This window comes from Notamacropus eugenii, chromosome 5, assembly GCF_028372415.1.
Source record: "Notamacropus eugenii isolate mMacEug1 chromosome 5, mMacEug1.pri_v2, whole genome shotgun sequence".
Taxonomy (NCBI): Eukaryota; Metazoa; Chordata; class Mammalia; order Diprotodontia; family Macropodidae; genus Notamacropus; species Notamacropus eugenii.
In genome coordinates this window covers 208,462,114-208,483,452 of record NC_092876.1, presented here as the reverse complement: position 1 = coordinate 208,483,452, position 21,339 = coordinate 208,462,114, and the positions used below count along the sequence as shown (strand labels likewise).

The 21,339-nt window shown below is 37.1% G+C and overlaps 1 protein-coding gene across 3 annotated transcripts in view; it reads left to right on the top strand.

Moving 5' to 3' along the window:
• The first annotated feature begins 2,053 nt into the window (after positions 1 to 2,053).
• The window catches only part of NMI (N-myc and STAT interactor), a 36,307-nt gene continuing 17,021 nt past the window's right edge, over positions 2,054 to 21,339 (top strand). Inside the window, exons 1-4 of one of the 3 annotated variants that reach the window (XM_072611935.1) lie at positions 2,054 to 2,108; positions 15,432 to 15,565; positions 16,166 to 16,252; positions 19,953 to 20,115. In XM_072611935.1, the coding sequence (XP_072468036.1) occupies positions 2,087 to 2,108; positions 15,432 to 15,565; positions 16,166 to 16,252; positions 19,953 to 20,115 (406 nt within the window). In that variant the 5' untranslated portion in view covers positions 2,054 to 2,086. Of the gene's footprint in view, positions 2,261 to 15,431; positions 15,566 to 16,165; positions 16,253 to 19,952; positions 20,116 to 21,339 lie in introns of all 3 variants that reach the window. The other 2 variants (XM_072611936.1, XM_072611937.1) reach the window with 2 other exon arrangements.

Below are 21,339 nucleotides of genomic sequence, written 5' to 3'. Positions count from 1 at the left end.
GCTGGTGACCTGCACAGCCCTCCCTCACTCAAAACCAAGTCAAGTGCAAGTCATGTCATCATTTCTCTGATGTCATTGTCCTCTTTGAAAACGAAGGATGAACACAACTCCCATATCCAATCTGTTGCTAAGTCTTATTGATTCTACCTTTGCAATGTCTCTCCTATACACCTTTTCTTTACTCTTACCCAGCCAACACACTAGTGCAATCCCCTTATCATTTTATACCTGAACTAGTACAATACCTTTTGGGTGATCTCTCTTCCTCAAGTCTTTCTGCATTATAGCCACTCTTCTACTCAACTGCCAAATTGATCTTCCTGAAGCTCAGATTTGATCATGTCACTCCCTATTTAATAAATGCCAATGATTCTCTATGGCTTCCAGGAGCTATTCATAGTCTGGCTCCTTCCTATCTTTCCAGTCTTGTACATTACTCTCTTCCACATATTCTGTAATGGTTACCTGGGCCTCCTTACTGTTCCTCTCACACACACTTCATCTTCTTTATTCCTGTACGTTTTCATTGACTGTCCCCCCATACCTTGAATGCTTTCCTTTCTCATCTCCATATCCGAGTTCCCTGACTTCCTTCAAGTATCAGCTAAAATCTTCACCTTCAGCTAGAAGTTTTTCCTGATCCGTCTAAAATCTAGGGTCTTATATATGTATTGTCTTCTCCACTAGAATGTGAATTCCTTGAAGGCAAGAACTGTTTTTGCCTTTCTATCCCTAGAGTTTAATACAGTATCTGGCACACAGTACATGTTTAATAAATGCTTGTTGACTGACTAAAGCTTCCTGATCCCGCAAGATCACTATTTTGAGAACTTAGCTACAAATTTTGGGCACATCATTTAATCACCATAGGTCTCAGTTTCCTCATCAGTAAAATCAAAGTTGAATGAATGAATGAAAAGCATTTATTAAGAACTTACTATATGCTAGGTACTCTGCTAAATACTGGTTATACAAATAGAAAAGTGAGAGTCCCTGGCTTTGGAAACTTAGATTTTAATAAGGGGAGACAAGGCTTGTATGGAATAGGAGACTGGAAAGGAAAATATGTTTGGAAGCACTGACACAGTCAAATAATTCATAAGGCAGTCAATTGATGGACCTTTTCCTGTGAAGATGATAGTATTGTAGTATTGATTTGATTACTGAGCTCAGGTGGAAAGGGAAAGAGGCATTACTCTTCTGGGTGCAGGGATTAGCTGGATGGGATGTGAAGCATGGTCTGGTTTGGTGGCTTGGGATTGATGAACCATAGTGGAAATTACACTAAATTTTCTTCCAGCTCCAAATCTATGGTTCTACTTTGAGGTTTCTTTCTGTTTGATGACATAAAAGCTATCTTTTCTTTTTATTTTTTTAAAGGAAATACCTGGGTAGTATATAGTCTATGCTAAGAACTTTGACCAATTACCATTCCAGAAGACTAATGAGGAATAATGCTGTCCACATCAGACAAAGTATACAGAATGAGAGGTACATTTTTTGACATGAGCAAAGTGGGAATTAGTTTTGGCTGACTATGTATTTTTGGTACAAAAGTTTTGTTCTTTTTTCTTTTTCAATGGAAAGGAATGGAAAGGGAAGAGAAAGAGAAAAATATTCACTAATTGAAAAATATTTGATTAAAACAAGATGTTTAGTCATTAAAGTAACAACAGCCCCAGGCCACTCATTAAAGTAAATTAACAAAACCAAAACCAAACCTGTTTTGAAACAAAGTCATACGTTTGTAAAGTGAAAGCACCTAGACCTGGGTGCGATTCTGAAAAAACCCCCAAACAAAGCCCAAACCCTGGTTGCTCCCCTTTCCTCCCACTACTTGCCCCTCAACCTGGATATTTCCTTCAGGGAAATGAGAAACCCCACAGTGGACTTAGGGAACCACAAACTGGGAGGTTGAGAAACTCCATTTGTACATAACGGCCTTTTGGGAAGGAGCTGGCTTACAGAAGGAGACAAAAACATGGACAGATACTGGGTGTTCTCTTCCTTTTCCTTTTCCTTTTCCTTCTCCTCCCACCGATCTTCACGTGATTTCCAAGAAAAGGAGAGGGGCTGTTTGGTGCCAATGGCCCCGCCTAGGCTTCGAGGTAAGTCCCACCTCCTCAGGGTGACTGCCTCCACTCTAGAGGGACTTCTGATGTGACCCGAGCTGTTGCTGCAGTTGTGGGTGCTGACCTGCCATCCCTGTCCCTCGTTCTCAAGGTGTAGCAGCTCAGATCGGAAGGTATGGGGAAGGCAGGTAATGAGGGAGTCCTTTGGGAACTACCTGGGAACTTGAGATCTCTGAATTTTCTGGAATAGAGGGACAAGTCCTTTGCTCTGCAAGGACTGTCTGGCAAAGGCACAGACAGCTTTGGCACAGTTTAACTGCTGGGTAGTGGCGGGTTGGCAGGTGTGGGATGGTCAGCCGCTTTCAGCTGGGCACTTACTGACAGTGGGGATACGGAGAACAAATCTGTCCACTTTGGGAAATGCCCTCTTTGCTGAACTGCCCTTTGTCAGAGCACACCCTCCCCAATCATGGCTCGGAGACTTCTGAACAGCCTGTTTTGTTTCACTTCTTAAAGTGAAACCAAAAGAAATCCCCTCCATGATTCCTCTGTCTCTCAAAATGTGCTATCTTAGTAAAAATCACATAAGTCTTTTTATTGGTACAATCCTAGTATAGAAAGAGCAAGAGGTCATTTATTCTTAGCAGGCTGAACATTTGCTGGCCTGTTGAAATTACACAAGAACTAGTTACGGTGGAAGCTTGTGACACATGCAGGATCCGCGACCCTGGCCAAGTCACTTAACCACTCAAGCCCCAATGAAACCCTCTAAGGTCGAAATTCTTGACCTTTTCAGAATGCCCTATGACCTCCTTTCATAGTCCTGGTGAAGTTTATGGGCCTCTTCTTAGAATAATATTTTTGAATGCATAAAATAAAATATACAGGATTGTGAAGGAAATGAGTCATATTGAAATGCAGTCATCAAAATATTTTTTAGAAAGCTCATATATCCTAGATTAAGGATTCCCTGTCTGAGACCATAAATTATAAAGAAGATGCCAGTCTACATCAGAAAAGAAAATTCCTCAGTGAGAACTTCCTATATCAACGAAATGAAATTACAGTTCCCATCAAAAAAGAAGGGAGGAGATACTACTAATAGGTTCTATGAGGTATTATGGCCTGAATTTCACTGACTGGATTGGTGCAATTCCATTAAGGGGAATGGGGAACTCCTGATCAGTAGCTCAGTCATGGTATATCTGTACAACTCATTGGACCTCTTAAAAATATTTTTAAAAATTGCATTTCTTAGAAATGGGAGCAGCCAAAGTAGGCCCCATTTAATTCTTGGATCTTTTTATTTTATTGTATTTATAATAATTATGTTTTGCACAAATATTTGAAAAGAAAAGTTTATAAAAGCAAATTGGCCCTTCCCCCAACATATTTTTTAAATCAAAACGCCTTTTTAATTACTCAACTGGTGTTAAGGTTAATTTGTACCTTGGTAATTGAAATTCTCTGTGCTTCTTTGGTCTTCCTTCAATTCCTTTCTTGGTATTAAAAATACCTTAATGATCTTGATTTTTTTTTTCCCCTCTTACCACCATATCCCATCCTTTCCCTCCACTTCCATTCTCTACCACTGAGAAGAAAAAAGAAAAAAAAATCAAAGCCCTTGTAACAAATAAACTCAAATAAAACAAGTTCCCACATTGACTGTGTCCAAAAAAAAATGCAGCATCTTGAATCTGTCATCTTTCTTTCAGTATTCAATAATGTTGCTATTGTACACATTGTTCTTTTGACTCTTCTCCCTTCATTCTGCATCAGTTCATAGAAGTCTTCCTAGGTTCTCTGAAACTCTTTTGTCATTTCTTATAATACAGTGTTGTTCCGTTACAGTCCTGTGCTCACAGAAGAATAAACTTCCTCAACTGCCATTTTCATCTTATCAATCCCAAATTCAGAAACCTACAATGGACCTCCCTTGCGTACAGGAAAAAACTCTATACTCTTGACCTTAGAGACTCTACAACCTTCCTATCCATCCTCATTTCTTATCATTCTCTTTGAAGGACTCCTTGTAGTCTGTATTATGCTTTGTATAACCTTGCCTTTCTGTCTTCTCTCATGTATTTCAAAAATATTACTTATTGTAGGACGATAGATTTAGAGTCGGAGGGGATGGTGGAGGCCATTTTGTCCCAAACCCTCATTTTATAGGGGTTTTGAGAGACTGCCCAAGGTTGCAAAGGTAGTAAGTGTCAGAGCCAGGATTGGAACTGGGAACTGAGACCCTCTGACTACAAACTGATCAGTCTATAGGTATTTAAGTATTTATTTATTTTATGTGTCAGGTCCTGTGTTAGGTATTGCAGTTCAAGTACAAAGAATGAAACAATCCTGTTTGTAAAGAACAAGACCAGTCTGTATACAAAAATATGCAGCATAAATATAAGGGGAGTAAGTATAATATAAGTATAGGTTAGAGTGGTTAAATGCAACAGTTTTGGAAGACCTAACATTAGTATTTGTTGAAAGGTAGAAGAATCATGAAAGGCTGCATGTAGAAAATGGTGTTTGAGTTGCCACTTGGCATGAGGTGAGGTGTGGAGGAAGTACATCCCAGCCATGGGGGACGTCTGTCATGAAGACAGTCTGTTTTGGAAGCTCTTAAATAAAAAAATATTGTTATAATCATGGAATTTTAGAGCTAGACAGAACCTTAGCAATAACCTAGTCTAGGGGCCTTTTTTGTTTCATGGACCTCTTTAGCAATCTGACAAAGCCTGTGGACCCCTTGTCAGAAGATTGTTTTTGATCCAGGAATAAAATACATAGTATGACCAAGAAAATCAACTATACTGAAATGCAGTAATCAAAATATTTTTTAAAAAATTCATTGACCTCAAGTTAACTTTTAATCTATTTATCCTATTGTTCTTTAGTATTTCTTAGTTGTGTCCAACTCTTTGTGGACCCATTGAGCTTTCTTGGCAAAGATACTAGAGGGATTTGCCATTTCCTTCTCTAGCTCATTTTATAGATGAGGAAACTGAGGCAAACAGGGTTAAGTGACTTGCCAAGTTTACATACCTATCTAGCTTCTGAGGTCATATTTGACCTTAGGAAGATGAGTCTTCCTAACTCCAGGCCTGGCACTCTCCCTTTTGCTACCTAGCTGCCCATTCATTCTATAAATGAGGAAATTAAAGTCCAGAGAGATTGTGACTCTGATGCCCAAGTTAATCTTCCTAATTTACCCTTCATATTGTGTTTGCTGAGAAATTCCTTCGGTGGCTCTCTATTGCCTAACTAGTAAAATGTAAACATTTTCGCATTTAAACCACTTTTCAAATGCTTTCCCACTTCCCCTTAAACCGTCCTCCAATCGTTCCTCCACATACTCCCCAACGCCCACCAAACCAGAGACTTTGTTTTATCGTTTTCTCTTGTGCTTTTTGCACTCCATCTCCAACTCCCTACTTCATCTCTCACTATTGAATCCCCTCCCTTCACAGGGAGGCCAACTGAGATGTCATAAAGCACTCCCTGATGCCTAGCTGCCAATTATCTCTCCATATTTGTCATGCTACTTTGCTGAACTTCCCCTTTGGAACATGCTTTTTGGTGTGGTGTCTATTCAGTGCCAAGTTCCATGTGCCCAGGGCTGGGATCACATCCATTTTTTTATCTCCATTCCCTAGTGTAGTACCTTATATGTAAAAAACATTTAATAGGCATTTATCCCCATAAGTAACATTAGCTAGCATTATTTATCATTTTAAAGTTTGCCAAATACTTTACAAATATTATCTCATTTGATTCTGAAGGTTGGTGCTATTATTATCCCCATCTTACAGTTGAGGAAACTGAGGCAGGCAGCAGTTAAGTGACTTGACCAAGATTAGAAGGCTAGTGAGTATCTGAGACCAGATTTAAAACAGGGCATCCTGACTCCAGGCCCAGTGTTCTATGCACTGCATTACTTAGCTTTAAGGTTCACAAAGTGTGTGTTTCTGTATTTCCCCTCACAATGATCCTGTATGGGAAGTTGTGGAAGTTTTATCCCCATTTTACAGTTAAGAAAACTGAGGCTTGGAAGATGAAATGATATAGGACTGAAGGATTTAGAAGTAAAAGCACATTGGAAATCATCTATTTCAACTTCCTCATTTTATATTCCAAGAGGTTATTTATTTATTTTTTTGCAAACATCCATTCTCTCTCCTTTAATCAATAGATTTAATTTAATTCAATATAATCAATAGATTAAAAAAAGAAAAATTCTGATTACACATATACATGAACAGCAAACCCATTTCTACATTGACCATACCTCAAAATGTGTGTCTTATTGTGCTTTTTAGGTTCATTCTCTCTCTGGCAGAAGGTATCAACCCTTTCATTTTACAAGAGAGGACACTTAGGCTCAGACAGGTATTGTTCTGTGCCTAACGTTAGACAAGTAGTCAGCAGGAGAACTAGCATTCAAATCTAAGCTTTCTTATTCTAAGTCTAGTAGTACCATTTCCCCTGAATTAACCCAAACACAAATCTGAGCCAGGACTAGAAACCAGATTTCTACTATCCCACTCTGCCATATACAGAGAGTTCTGATTGGGAATTTACAACTTGTTAAGATGATGGCAGCTGTATAAGCCATCACATTAGTAAAATACAGATATTAAGTCAAAACATGAATATTAAGACATATCCCAAATACAAAAGAAGAATAAATCCATTTTAGAGCACAAAGTTAGAAGAGGGAGGAAATAATCCTAGCACCATATACCTAGACTTAGAAGTAACCTTAAAAATCATCTAGTCCATCTCTACCTATTTTTCAGATAAAGAAACTGAGGACCAGAGAAATAAAGTCATTTATCCAATGTTACATGAGTGTTTCATGTCTAGATTGGGCAGAGTAAAGGTTAGATAAATTCAATTCAGCAAACATTTATTAAGAACTGGAGGGGACACAAAGATTAAATTAGACTTAGTCTTTATTCTCAGAGAGCTCACAAAGAGAAAGATTCATGCACTAATTGATGAATGAAGAAATTAAAATTTCATTTATTCATCCTTTCGACAAGCATTTAGTAAGCCCCTGCTGTATGTAAGATATTGTGAGAAGTGCTAAGAGTTCAGACAAAACAGAAACTAGATCTTGTTGTCAAGGACTTTACACTCTACTGGGAGAGATAACAACGGTTAATTAGACAAATAAATACAAGATAAGTTAAGGAAGAAGGGACCAACAAAGGTAGGAGAATTGGGGAACTAAGGAAGGAAGCGAGTTAGGAAGGGACAGTTTGAAGAAGTATAGAAAGATAGGAGATGGAATGCTAAATTCAGGGAACAACCTATAGGCCGGTTTGGCCAGAATAAAGAACACATAAAAAGGAGAAATGTTAAGTATTTCTGGGAAGATAGCCATAGTGTGAAGGACTTTGTATTCTTTATATTATATGTGAAGGGCTTTATTTTCCAAGACTTGGAATCAGGAAGACACAAGTTTTATTCTTGATTCAGATACTAACTAGCTGTGAGACACTAGGCAAGTCACTTAAGCTCTCTCAGACTAATTTTTTTTTCATTTATAAGATAAGGATAATAGTAGCATCTACTTCATTTAGGTGCTGTGAGACTCAACCTAGAAAATATACGAAAAGTGCTTTGAAAATTTTAAATCACTGTATAAATGCTAGCTGTTTGATGATTACAATGGTGAAGAAGGTTTGTATTTCATCCTCAAGGCAGTAGGGAGCCACTGATAATTCTTCTTTCTTTCTTTCTTTTTTTCTTTCTTTCTTTCTTTCTTCCTTCCTTCCTTCCTTCCTTCCTTCCTTCCTTCCTTCCTTCCTTCCTTCCTTCCTTCCTTCCTTCCTTCCTTCCTTCCTTCCTTCCTTCCTTCCTTCCTTCCTTCCTTCCTTCCTTCCTTTCTTTCTTTCTTTCTTTCTTTCTTTCTTTCTTTCTTCATTCATTTAACATTCATTTTAACAAAATTTTGGGTTCCAAATTTTCTCCCCTTTTGTCCCCCCCCCCAAACACCAAGCATTCTAATTGCCCCTATGACCAATCTGCTCTCTCTTCTATCATCCCTCTCTGCCCTTGTCTCCATCTTCTCTTTTGTCCTGTAGGGCCAGATAACTTTCTATACCCCTTTACCTGTATTTCTTATTTCCTAGTGGCAAGAACATTATTTGACAGTTGTTCCTAACACTTTGAGTTCCAACTTCTTTACCTCCCTCCCTCCCCACCCCTTCCCTTTGGAAGGCAAGCAATTCAATATAGGCCAGATCTGTGTAGTTTTGCAAATGACTTCCATAATAGTTGTGTTGTATAAGACTAACTATATTTCCCTCCATCCTGTCCTGTCCCCCATTACTTCTATTCTCTTTTGATCCTGTCCCTCCCCATGAGTGTCGACCTCAAATTGCCTCCCTCCTCCCCATGCCCTCCCTTCCATCATCCCCCCCACCCTGCTTTTCCCCTTATCCCCCACTTTCCTGTATTGTAAGATAGGTTTTCATACCAAAATGAGTGTGCATTTTATTCCTTCCTTTAGTGGAATGTGATGAGAGTAAACTTCATGTTTTTCTCTCACCTCCCCTCTTTATCCCTCCACTAATAAGTCTTTTGCTTGCCTCTTTTATGAGAGATAATTTGCCCCATTCCATTTCTCCCTTTCTCCTCCCAATATATTTCTCTCTCACTGCTTGATTTCATTTTTTTAAGATATGATCCCATCCTCTTCAATTCACTCTGTACACTCTGTCTCTATGTGTGTGTGCGTGTGCGCATGTGTGTGTGTGTAATCCCACCCAGTACCCAGATACTGAAAAGTTTCAAGAGTTACAAATATTGTCTTTCCATGTAGGAATGTAAACAGTTCAACTTTAGTAAGTCCCTTATGACTTCTCTTTGCTGTTCACCTTTTCATGCTTCTCTTCATTCTTGTGTTTGAAAGTCAAATTTTCTTTTCAGCTCTGGTCTTTTCATCAAGAATGCTTGAAAGTCCTCTATTTCATTGAAAGACCAATTTTTTCCCCTGAAGTATTATACTCAGTTTTGCTGGGCAGGTGATTCTTGGTTTTAGTCCTAGTTCCTTTGACTTCTGGAATATCCTATTCCATACCCTTCAATCCCTTAATGTAGAAGCTGCTAGATCTTGTGTTATCCTGATTGTATTTCCACAATACTTGAATTGTTTCTTTCTAGCTGCTTGCAATATTTTCTCCTCGACCTGAGAACTCTGGAATTTGGCCACAATGTTCCTAGTACTTTCTCTTTTTGGATCTCTTTCAGGCGGTGTTCTGTGGATTCCTTGAATATTTATTTTGCCCTCTGGTTCTAGAATCTCAGGGCAGTTTTCCTTGGTAATTTCATGAAAGATGATGTCTAGGCTCTTTTTTTGATCATAGCTTTCAGGTAGGCCCATAATTTTTAAATTGTCTCTCCTGGATCTATTTTCCTGGTCAGTTGTTTTTCCAATGAGATATTCACATTATCTTCCATTTTTTCATTCTTTTGGTTTTGTTTTGTGATTTCTTGGTTTCTCATAAAGTCATTAGCCTCCATCTGTTCCATTCTAATTTTGAAAGAACTATTTTCTTCAGTGAGCTTTTGAAGCTCCTTTTCCATTTGGCTAATTCTGCTTTTGAAAGCATTCTTCTCCTCACTGGCTTTTTGAACCTCTTTTGCCAATTGAGTTAGCCTATTTTTCAAGGTGTTATTTTCTTCAGCATTTTTTTGGGTCTCCTTTAGCAGGGTGCTGACCTGCTGTTCATGCTTCGACTGCATGTCTCTCATTGCTCTTCCCAGCTTTTCCTCCACCTCTCTAACTTGATTTTCAAAATCCTTTTTGAGCTCTTCCATGGCCTGAGCCCATTGAGTGGGCTGGGATACAGAAGCCTTGACTTCTGTGTCTTTCCCTGATGGTAAGCATTGTTCTTCCTCATCAGAAAGGAAGGGAGGAAATGCCTGTTCACCAAGAAAGTAACCTTTTATAGTCTTATTTCTTTTCCCTTTTCTGGGCATTTTCCCAGCCAGTGACTTGACTTCTGAATATTCTCTTCACACCCACTTCGCCTCTGGAGCCACTGATAGTTCTTAAGGAGGGAGGATGGTATGGTCTGACCACATCACATCCATAGTTTAGAAAGGTTATTTTGACACCCCACATTGAGAATGAAAGAAAAGCAAAACCCCTATTACACACATGTATAGTCAAACAAAATATATGTTCACATTGACTCTGTCCAGAAGACAATATGTCTTACTTTATACTCTGAATCCTTCAACCCCTTATCATTCTACCAGTTGGGTAACGTGTTTCATTATTTGTCCTCTGGAATTGTGGTTGGTTATTGAACTGAACAGAGTCCCTAATTCTTTTGATGTTTTCTTTACTACATTATTGTCATTGTATAAATTGTTCTTCTGGTTCTGTTTGCTTCACTCTGCCATCAGTTCATTTAAGTTTTCCCAGGTTCCTTTGATATTATCCCCTTATCATTTCTTACCCATAACTTTTTCAGCCATTTTCCAATTTATGGGCACTTCCTCAGATTATCATTCTTTGCCACATTGAAAAGAGTTACATTATATTTTTGTATATTCATAAAGTTTATTTTGCTTAGGACTAATCCATAATCTTCTCTCCTTCTAATTTCTCCTTCTTCCTTTTATTTTTGTACCTAAGTCTCTCTGTGTATGTATTCTTCTCTCCTTGACCAATTTAGATGAGAGTGAGGTTCAAGTGTTAGAAACTCCCCTTGAATACCTCCTCCTTCTACTTACATACCTTTATGTGAGATAATTTCCCCTAATATGCCTTTCCTTTCCTCCATCCCCATTCTGTTTCTCTTTCCCTTTCTTTTCATTCTTCTCAAGATAATCAAGAAATAAGAGAATTGCTCCCAATCTTTGTCTAATTAGATTTCCTGTATGATACTTGTTGATTATAGGCTCAGAGGGCATAAATATATAATCTCTCTCCATATCTGAATGCAAGCAGTTTATCATTACTTTGTCCTTTGGTATTGTTCATTCACGTTGACCATTTTATATTTCTTTCAAGGTCTCCAACCCTTTATGGTGGTGGCTGCCAAATTGTATGTGATCTTATTTGTGATTTCTCAATAAATGAATTCTTTCTTTCTGGCTGCTTGTAGCATTTTAATTTTGATCTGGAAGCCCTGGATTTTGGCTATAATATTCTTGGGAGCTTTCATTTGTTGATTTTCTTCAGAAAATCTTTCTTTTTCCACTTTGACCTCTGGTTCTAAGAAATCTGGGCAGTCTTCTTTTAAGATATCTTGAATTTTGATATCCAGGCTATTTTTTAGTTCATTGCATTCAGAGAGCCCAATAAATCTTATTTTTTCCCCCCAATCTTTTACAGGATTCTAATTTTAATTTAATTTTTTGTTTTCAACATTCACTTCCACAAGATTTTGAGTTTCATATTTTCTCCCTATCTCTCCCCTCTGCCCACCGCAAGAAAACATACATTCTGATTACCTTTTCCCCCAATCTCTCTTCTATCACACCCCTCCCTTCCCTTATCCCCATCTCTTCTATTTGTACTCTGAAGTGAGGTTTTACTTTGGGGCTTACTCATTGGAAGTGTTTGGCCAGACTAGACTCTGGGCAGCTGCTAAGGAGCCCTCTGACTTTGAAAACCTAGATGTTGATGCTTCTCTCTCCAGTTGTATGTATGTATGGTCAGACAATAAGATCTTTCTGTTGATCTGTGGTGTATGTATTGCTTATGAACTGACAGTTGGAAGCCCTGTCTGTTGGTTGATCTTTGTTTCTCTGTTGGTATTTTCTCTAAAGTTCAGAGTGCTGACTTTTCCCCTGAACTAAGTGAATGATATATGTGCTTGATTAAAGTGGTTGTTGACCCTTCAAAAGGTGCCCTTCCTTTTTGGAAAAGCAGATCTAAGAACCTGTACTGGAGGCTCTTCTGTGTATGTTAGGATCCTTGCTGTTGCACCAATATATTCCTCCTTCACTCCTTAATTTTATTATTTTAGATATCATTCCTTCATATTCAACTCACCTGTGCCCTCTGTCTATATATATAATCCTTCCAACTACCTTAATACTGAGAAAGTCTCAAGTGTTACAAATATTTTCCTTCCATGTAGGAATATAAACAGTTTAACTTTAGTAAGTCCCTTATGATTTCTCTTTTCTGTTTATCTTTTCATTCTTCTCTTGATTCTTGTCTTTGAAAGTGAAATTGTCTTTTCAGCTCTGGTCTTTTCATCAAGAATGCTTGAAAGTCCTCTATTTCATTAATTGACAGATTTTTTTCCCTGAAGGATTATATTCAGTTTTTCTAGGTAGGTAGTTCTTGGTTTTAATCCTAGTTCCTTTGACTTCTGGAATATCATATTCCAAGCCCTCTGATCCCTTAAGGTAGAAACTGCTAGATCTTGTGTTATCCTGATTGTTTTTCCACAATACTTGAATTGTTTCTTTCTGGCTGCTTGCAATATTTTCTCCTTGACATGGGAGCTCTGGAATTTGGCTGCAACATTCCTAGGAGTTTTCATTTTGGGATCTCTTTCAGGAGGTGATCAGTAGATTCTTTTAATATCTATTTTCCACTCTGGTTCTAAAATATCAGGGCAGTTTTCCTTGACAATTTCTTGAAAGATGATGTTTAAGCTCTTTTTGTTAATCATGACTTTCAGGTAGTCCAATAATTTTTAAATTGTCTTTCCTGGATCTACTTTCCAGGTCAGTTGTTTTTCCAGTGAGATATTTCACATTGTCTGCTATTTTTTCATGCCTTTGGGTTTTTTTTTTAATAATTTCTTGATTTTTCATAAAGTTATTAGCTTCCATCTGCTCCAGTCTAATCTTTAAGGAATTATTTTCTTTAGTGAGGTTTTGGACTTCCTTTTCCATCTGGCCAGACTACTCTACTCTTTCATATAGGTCCGACAGGTTTTTTCCACTGACCTTCCAATTTGTCCTTGGTGTTTTGGGGTTCTGAAGTCTGGAAACTGCCATATGTGCCAGAAATTCAGTCCCCCATAGGCCTTCTTAGGTCTTGTCTGTGTTAACATAATCCATGCTGAGCTGTGCTTTGCTCTCAACCTGGCATGATAGACACTTCCTATCAATCTTCCAAGCTGTCTTGGGTTGGATATTTGCTTCACTTTGTCATTCTATGGGTTCTGCAGCTCCAGAATTTGTTTAGAGTCATTTTTACAGGTATTTGGCTGGGCTTGGAGGGAGAACTCTAGAAGTCCTTGCTTTTCTCTGCCATCTTGACTGCCCCTTATTGGATTTTTGTTTTTTGTTTTTGCTGTGGGACACCTTACATTTTCATGTGTTTTGTGTGTATTTCTTTTAAAAATTCTTTTGACTCAGTTTTAGTATTTCTTTTTGTCTCATGGAGTCATTGCTTCTATTTGGCCTATTCCAATTGTTAGGAGTTTGTTGTTTAGATAAGGTTTTGTGCTTGTGCCAAGCTATTAATTCCCTTTCTAATTCTTTCTTTCATAGCTCTCATTTCTTTTTCACTATTTTTTTTTAACTCTAGCACTCTATTTTCATTGATAAAACCATTTTTACTCTTTAATGAAGGTCTTGCTTCATCTTTTCTAGGAATTCCAGTTGAATTTTTGCCCAAGTTATGTTTTGAGGTACTGCTTGTTGATGTTTAGAAGTCATTATTTCCTTCCATATTTGCGTCTTAAGCATCCCTATTTTCATAACAGCTTTTTACAGTGTGATTCTTTTTTGTTGTGGTTCAAATGAGATAATGATTACAAAGCATCTAGCACAATGGCTGGCAAATAGTGAGTGGTATAGGAATGTGATTATGATTTATTATTATTATTGCTATCTTCCTTACAGCAGTCTCATAATATCCCTTGCTGTCTCTAATGTCATTGCTTCCTACAAAAAGCTGATCCTAATCCCTCCAGCTGTCAGTGCTCTCTGCCACCCCAGAATGAGTTGTTATATATATTTGTATGTAATGATAGTTAATGATAGGTGGTAGCATTTCTATAGTATTTTAAGGTCTGCAAAGAGTTTTACATATGTTTCTCATTTACTCCTCATTGCAGCCTTCTAAGGTAGGTGATATTCTTCTCCTTTTAAGAAGAAACTGAAGTTGAGTGGTTAAGTTAATTGTCCAGGGTCACAAGATTTGAACTTAGGTTTTCCTGATTTTAAGTCCAATATTCTATCCCCATTCTGCCTGTGCCTGACTTAGTTTCATTGTTTGACACATAGTAGACAATTAGTCAATCAGCAAACATTTATTATGTGCCAGAAATTTTTCCAAGTCCAGGGAATAGAAACAAACACAAAATCAAAAGTTTTTTTAAATTGAGTTTTAATTAAATTAGTAAAATATAAGGCTGTGAACATATATATACACACATACATACACACATATACATATATACAAACGTACATATCAGTGACTAATTTTTCTTACCTTCAGTTTTTTTTTGTCAAAAATGGGCATTTGTACTTCTCCACTCCTTGCCACAGAAGAAAACTGAGAAAATTAGTCAGTCTCCAGAGATTTTATTGGCTGTGTTGGTTAGTAAATATGCCTTTATGACCAAAAAAAGAAAGATCTTCCTTTCCCTTATTATTTTCTTTGTGCAGGAAAGCAAATATCATATTCAGTTATATTAAACAAGCATTTGTCATGTCTCTTGGTGGCTAGGCAATGTGCTAAGTGCTGGGGATAGGAAGACAAAAGACAGTTCAGACTATCAGAAAGGAATGTAAATAGTGAATGGAAAAGTCTCATTTACTCACAAATTTAAGAAAATACTTGTTCTTGGACACAAAAGAGAATACTGAACAGAATTCAGTTTTTTTTTAAAGGAGAACAAATTCCTACTTAAATCACCAACAGAATACTAATGCCTTACATTTGGATAGTACTTTGCAGTCCTCTCATTTGGACTGTGTTATAATCCTATGCAATGCCGAGCATAGCTATTCCTTTCCCTCACCTTATAAATGGCTGTTGAAACTTGGATCTCAAGTGATTTTGCTCCAGAACACCCACTGCAGGAAAGTTCGCTGCCATATTTATTCTATTCTTTGCTGCCATAATTTCTTTATGTTAGGCAGAGAATTCAGAAAATTGGGATTTAAATATTATTTTAATCCTAGAAATAACTTGAGGAGTTTACTTTGTTTTGTTTGTAATGTAGAAGAAGGAAATGCATGGTTGATAGAGAAAAATTCCAAGGAAATAGAAGATTTAAGAAGGAAGGATCATCCTCTTAAAACTATATTTGTTTTCCATAAAAAGATGACAATTATTATTTCATTTTCCTCTGCTTGGAACTTAAATGTTCCTAAACTTAAGTCATTGTGAAAATTCAAAAGGTGATTTTTTTTTTTTAGAGCAAAAAATGTCAACAACTCAGGAAGAAGACCTGCAGTTGCTTCTTGAGCTATTTCTTGAAGATAAACAAAACATTCTAATAGAAGATGAATTGAAACAACTAATAAAAGACCCCCAAAATGACATAGAAAAGGTACAAGTATTAATCTAGAAAACTTATATAGGTTAACCAAATTTGCTTCAATGCTAGTTTTATATCTATTTTCTGATAACCTGTGCTTTCAGAAATATGATTGTTTATAATACATTGTCATGTAAAAAAAACCTTTAAAAATGTCATCTTTAGTTTTGTTTTTAAATATACATCCATTTTGTAAGTGAACCAATATTTATTTTTATGCTAGCTTGTTTTATTAATTGTGACAAATATGATAAATGCAAATAAGAAATGAAAAGCACTTAAGCTTTTGCACATTTGAATTTGGAACCATGACTAAGCATGAATTCAATCAATATTTATTAAGTAGATTTGATGTGTAGAGAGCACTGGTTATGGGGGAGATAAAAAAATTAAGTAACAGTTTCCTTGATCTCATAGAGCTTACAGATAACTATAAAGCAAAATAGAACATGGTAAATCCATGAGAAACACAAAGTGCTATGCAAGGCCCAAGAGAAGAAAGAATTTCTGACAGCAAATTTTCCAGATTGGAACTATATATGTATATCATGATGGTAAGTTTTTGCTTAATGTGAAAAATTGATTTTATTTGTTCTTTCTGCCATTTTTCAGAGCATTGATGAAATGACAAAAACAAATTTTGAGCTCGAGAAGGAGATTAAAAATCTTGAAACAAAGTTTCAACAATCATCTTGCCTGGTAACTTTGTATTTAAATGTTTTATGGGCCATTTTTTTTCAGTCAATACCTTTTTTTAAAAAGAAAACTCTTTTAGCTTTATTATACAAAAATCCACTTTAAAAACATGCTATTTATTGTTTTAAGTCTCATTTCAATATGTGCTAAATGATTTTTGGCTAAATATTGGAATTTCATGATAGTTGACATTTTTAATCCAGGTTGATGTGGTGAGTTTATTCATGTATGAGATGTAGCTTAAATTTAGTTCTATAAAAAGTGAGCATATATTTAACTAGATTGAAACATGAATACAACTTTAATCTTTAGTATTTAAATTTTCTCATCAGGACCTCTATTAATAAGGAAAAAACCCTTTCACTTATAACATTAGTTTAATAATTAGAACTGTTTCATTTCTGTTTCCTGTATATTGGGGAGTATGGTCTATTATAGCAAGAGAAGTTTAGAGTTTGAGGTACCCTTGTGAGTGGATGTAAAGCAATTCTTTTGGTAAAGCCACTCAAGAAAGGATCTCCCCCCCATCCTTCCCTCCCTCCCTTCCTCCCTCCCTCCCTCCTTCTTTCCTTCCTTCCTTCCTTCCTTCCTTCCTTCCTTCCTTCCTTCCTTCCTTCCTTCCTTCCTTCCTTCCCTCCCTCCCTCCCTCCCTCCCTCCTCCTCCTTCCTTCCTTCCTTCCTTCCTTCCTTCCTTCCTTCCTTCCTTCCTTCCTTCCTTCCTTCCTTCCTTCCTTCCTTCCTTCCTTCCCTCCTTCCTCCTTAATTCAGAACTTAAGAAAACCCACCCAATAAAATATATAGTTCTAGGTATAAATTACAACAGAAGAAGAGGATTGGCTGTGAAACTGCAACTCGTTAACATATAGCCTTCTTTTCTTTTTAAGTAAATTCATCATGTAACTTTTAAAGCTATCCTGCTCAAAATTTAACTTTAACCTTTAAAATTGTTCAGTTTCTTTCTGTTTCTTTCTGACTTTTCTTCTTTAGAAAAAGAAATTTCAATAACTCTCTTTTCTTTTTTTTTAAACAACTCTGTATTGTTTTATAATCCCCAGATTCCCCAATGGGGGAAGAAAGAAGAAAAACAAAATCTTTAAAATAAATATGCACATTCAAGCAAAACAAACTGTCAGATTTTTCATATCCTAATATCTATCACCTCCCTCTCAGGAGGCTGGTATCATGCTCCCTCATTAGTCTTCTGAAATCATGGTTGGTCATTTAATTGATGAAAGCTGTTAAGTCTTTCAAAGTTGTTTTTTTTTTTTTTTTTTTTTGCAATGTTGGTTTCACTATAGAAATTATTTTCTGGAAAAGAGGATCTTACAGTAGCTTAAAGCTACATAGGAATCTAATTCAGTTGCTTTATTTTACACATGAGAGATTACTTGATATGTTGAAGGTCAAAGAGCTAATCAGTGGCAAATCTTGGAATTCCGGGCCCAAGCTTCCATGACTTGTAGGGCAACTCTCTTCCTACCATTTTGAAACTTCAGAAATTTCCAAGCTGCTATTCATTCATTCATTTTTTTCACTCCTCCATTCTTCCCAACATCATAGAGACCTTATAGGTAATTTCATTTTATAGAGGAGAATCTGAACCCCACACAGATTAAGTAATTTGCTCCAGGTTACATGAGTAGTTAAGTTATAGAGTCAAGAATGCACCCCACATTCTCTGACTCCAGATCATCACTCTTTCTTCTGTCCCACAATGCCTGACTTTCAAAACTCTTTGCTTCTTCTAAAGGAGCTGAGACTAGTTTTTCAAAGTCAATCTCAGAATTCATAGAAATCCCATTTGGACTAAATGGGAAACTTTATCACAAATTTGCCTTTGAGAATAGGCCCAAATTATTTACTTGATGAATAATGGAAAATTATATTCACCATTAAGTAGTAAAGTTATATTTGACTATTTAGGTAATAAAAGTGTATTTGCCATTAAATAGTCTATCTTTGGGTTATTAGCATGCAAAGTAAAAATGGGAAATAGATGTGCAAAAGTTTTTAATGTTTTTGTCATCTTATTGATATTTCCTATTGATGATCATTTAGTGGCATAATTCAAAATAGTGATGATTAGAGTTTAGATCAGTCATGAGAAGGTGTTGAATCAACCATTCATTCAACTGAGTTTGAAGAGTGAATCTGGTAGGAAAAGGCAGTCCTGTGAATCTGACAGAAATGGACAGTTCCATGGTTCATTTTTACTAGCTCGGAAGTGGTAGTCCCATTTAACATAACAGAATCTGGGCTTTACATTCTTTCATTCTGAAGTATGCTTTGTGCTTTACTAATATCAGCTGTGCTAGTCTCCCTCAAGGACCAATGAGGAAGTATCAGCTAGTCAGTTCAAGTCATTTTTTTTGATGTGGTAATTGGTCAGTTTCCAAGGCCCTTCCATCCTGGGCTGTGTCCCTGTTATGACTCCATATTAGGCCTATCTCTGGCTTGTGCAACCATCCCTTGGCCAGTGAGGAAGACTAGGCCCTTTCCTACTTTGGTTCTGGGTGGTTAGATGAGAACATCAATCAGTAGATTTTGGTATACTAATTAACAGGATGTAAGATAGATTTTGGAAAGAGAAGTAATGCGTAGCACATCATTTATCATCCCACACAAGCAATACCCAGGCTTCAGTGCTAATTAATCTGCCTGAGTATGTGATTTATCTTTCTTGAGATGGCCTTGGACAGAGCGTCTTTGGAGTGGAGGTAGGGAACAAGGCACGTGGTTTGCAGGTGCCTTATCTCTCTGAAAATGTGGGAAGTAGCTTGAGGAAGCTGTTCCCTTGAGAAGTTGGGACTTAAGCTAAAAGCAAAGTTCAAGGCATGAGTATTTCATGATCATTCTGATAGTGGAGTCAATGATATATGCTCTGCATTTCAGTATGAAAAAATACAATAAGGCAATATTAAGTATACTCAATATACTTTCAAGTTTAATCTACATTAATAATATTTTCTCCATCACTTTCTGAAGTCTAGGCAAACCCCCGAACAACAAATCAAACCTTGATTTTCTACATTTCCTGATTTCTGAGGTGTAAATGGGTAGCTAGGTGGTATGATAAATAGAACTCTAGGCCTGGAGTCAGGAAGACCTGAGTTCAAATCTGGCCTCATACTCTTACTAGCTGTGTGACCCTGGGCAAGTCACCTAACCCTATCTGCCTCACTTTCCTCATCTGTAAAATGGACTGGAGAAAGAAATGGCAAATCATTCCAGTATCTTTTCCAAGCAAACCCCAAATGGGATCACAAAGTCAGATAAGACTAAAATGACAAACAACAAAGTTGTAAACGCTCACACTGAAAATTTAACAGTTGTCTCTGTTGAGCCTGTATGAGCTGTCTCTGACATACCTCTCATAGGGAACCATGGTACAGTAGAAGGAGAGTCAATTCGACAGTCTAATAACTAGACACATTGTGGGATAGTGAAAGAGAGCTAGTGTTATCTGGAAAACCCAGTTATAAATCTTACTTTGTGACCCTGGACAAATCACTTAGCCTCTTGGTGCTACCAGGAAATTCTTTGAGGCTCTGAGTGACTGATGAATTGTTCATCTGCACTAGTGGAAAGAATTTCTATACTTGGAACTATTCAATGATTTTTCTTTGGAAAACTACTATTAGGACTAGAAAGACCCATGAATCATTTTGTCTTGTTCTTAATAAAACATTTCTGTTTAAATTAGATTAAAAAGAATATTCCTAAAAAGAAAATGAAGTTCACATCGATGGAGAACCCTAAGGATGTCAGCCAGTATTCAGATATCTCGTGTTCATTTCAAGTAACTACACAGCTTGAATATAAATTGCAGCAAGGACAAGCACTTATCACCTTTGAAGACGAGAAAGGTATCACTGATATTTTTTTGAAAGAAAACTTGTAAGTCATTCAATCAAAAAACATTTTTTAAGCAGTATGTGCCAGCTGGGAACATAAATAGGGTATAAACATAGTTCCAACACCCAAGGTATGTAAACTCTAATGAGGACTCAACATGCAAAAAACTACGTACATGCAAGATGCTTACAGAGTAGATGGGAGGTTAACTCCATGGGAAGGCACTGGAGGAGAATAAGGGGACACACCAGAAAAGACTTCCATGAGAAGGTGGGATTTGAAAAATAAAGGCGTTCCAGTAATATTGTTGTTCTGTTAGCCAAGCTCTGGAGGCCAGTAGTGGTGGCCAAGGTGTGGTAGTTGTGACAGAGGCAACTGGTATATAACAGTAAGTGGGAGAAGAGAGTGGAGATCAGAAAAGACCTGATCAAGTCAAGCAGGTTGTATAGCAGATAGAGCACTGACTTGGACTCACTAAGACCTGAGTTCAAATTCTGTCTCAGAAACTTAATAGCCGAATGACTGAATAGGTCACTTACCTTAGTCAGACTCAATGTCTTCATCCGTAAAGTAGGGATAATCATAGCTTCTATCTAATAGTTGTTATAAGGATCAAATGAGATAATATATCCTAAGCAATTTGAAAACCTTAAAGCTATACATGAAAGCTAGTAATAATAATATTAACAATAATTATTGGCTATTAGAGAACTGGAAAGTATACGGGTTGGCTGGGAGCAAGGTCAGGTGCTTATGCAACAGCCAGCAGTCACTACTACACTAACCCCACCCCAAAATCCCACTCCTTTGGGACTACTTTAAGTTCAAACAACCAAACAGGAATTGTCTGTGGACAGTCAGTAGTGACATAAAATGAAGAAAAATGATCCCTGCTCAATTGCAATGAAATGCCAGATGTTTTATGAGAACATGTGGTTACAAGAGTCTGACTTCACTGTAGTTTTCCTTTAGTTGTTCTTCTTCCCTGGAGAAAAACAAGTTAGAAATCCAAGTTATATTGACCAGAACATTGAGATGTAGGTGTTTCCTTTCCTCTTGATCCTTTCCTTCCCCTGAAGCTATAGTAGGGATGGCTAGTCATTAGATTGCTGTGAATTCTCCCTCCACGATTTATGCCACAAAGAATGAATTAGCTTCCTTGAATTCTGAATAGAAATTTGGTCCCTAGACCCAAAACAGGATGTCTCTGGCATGAACTAGTAGTATGTACAATT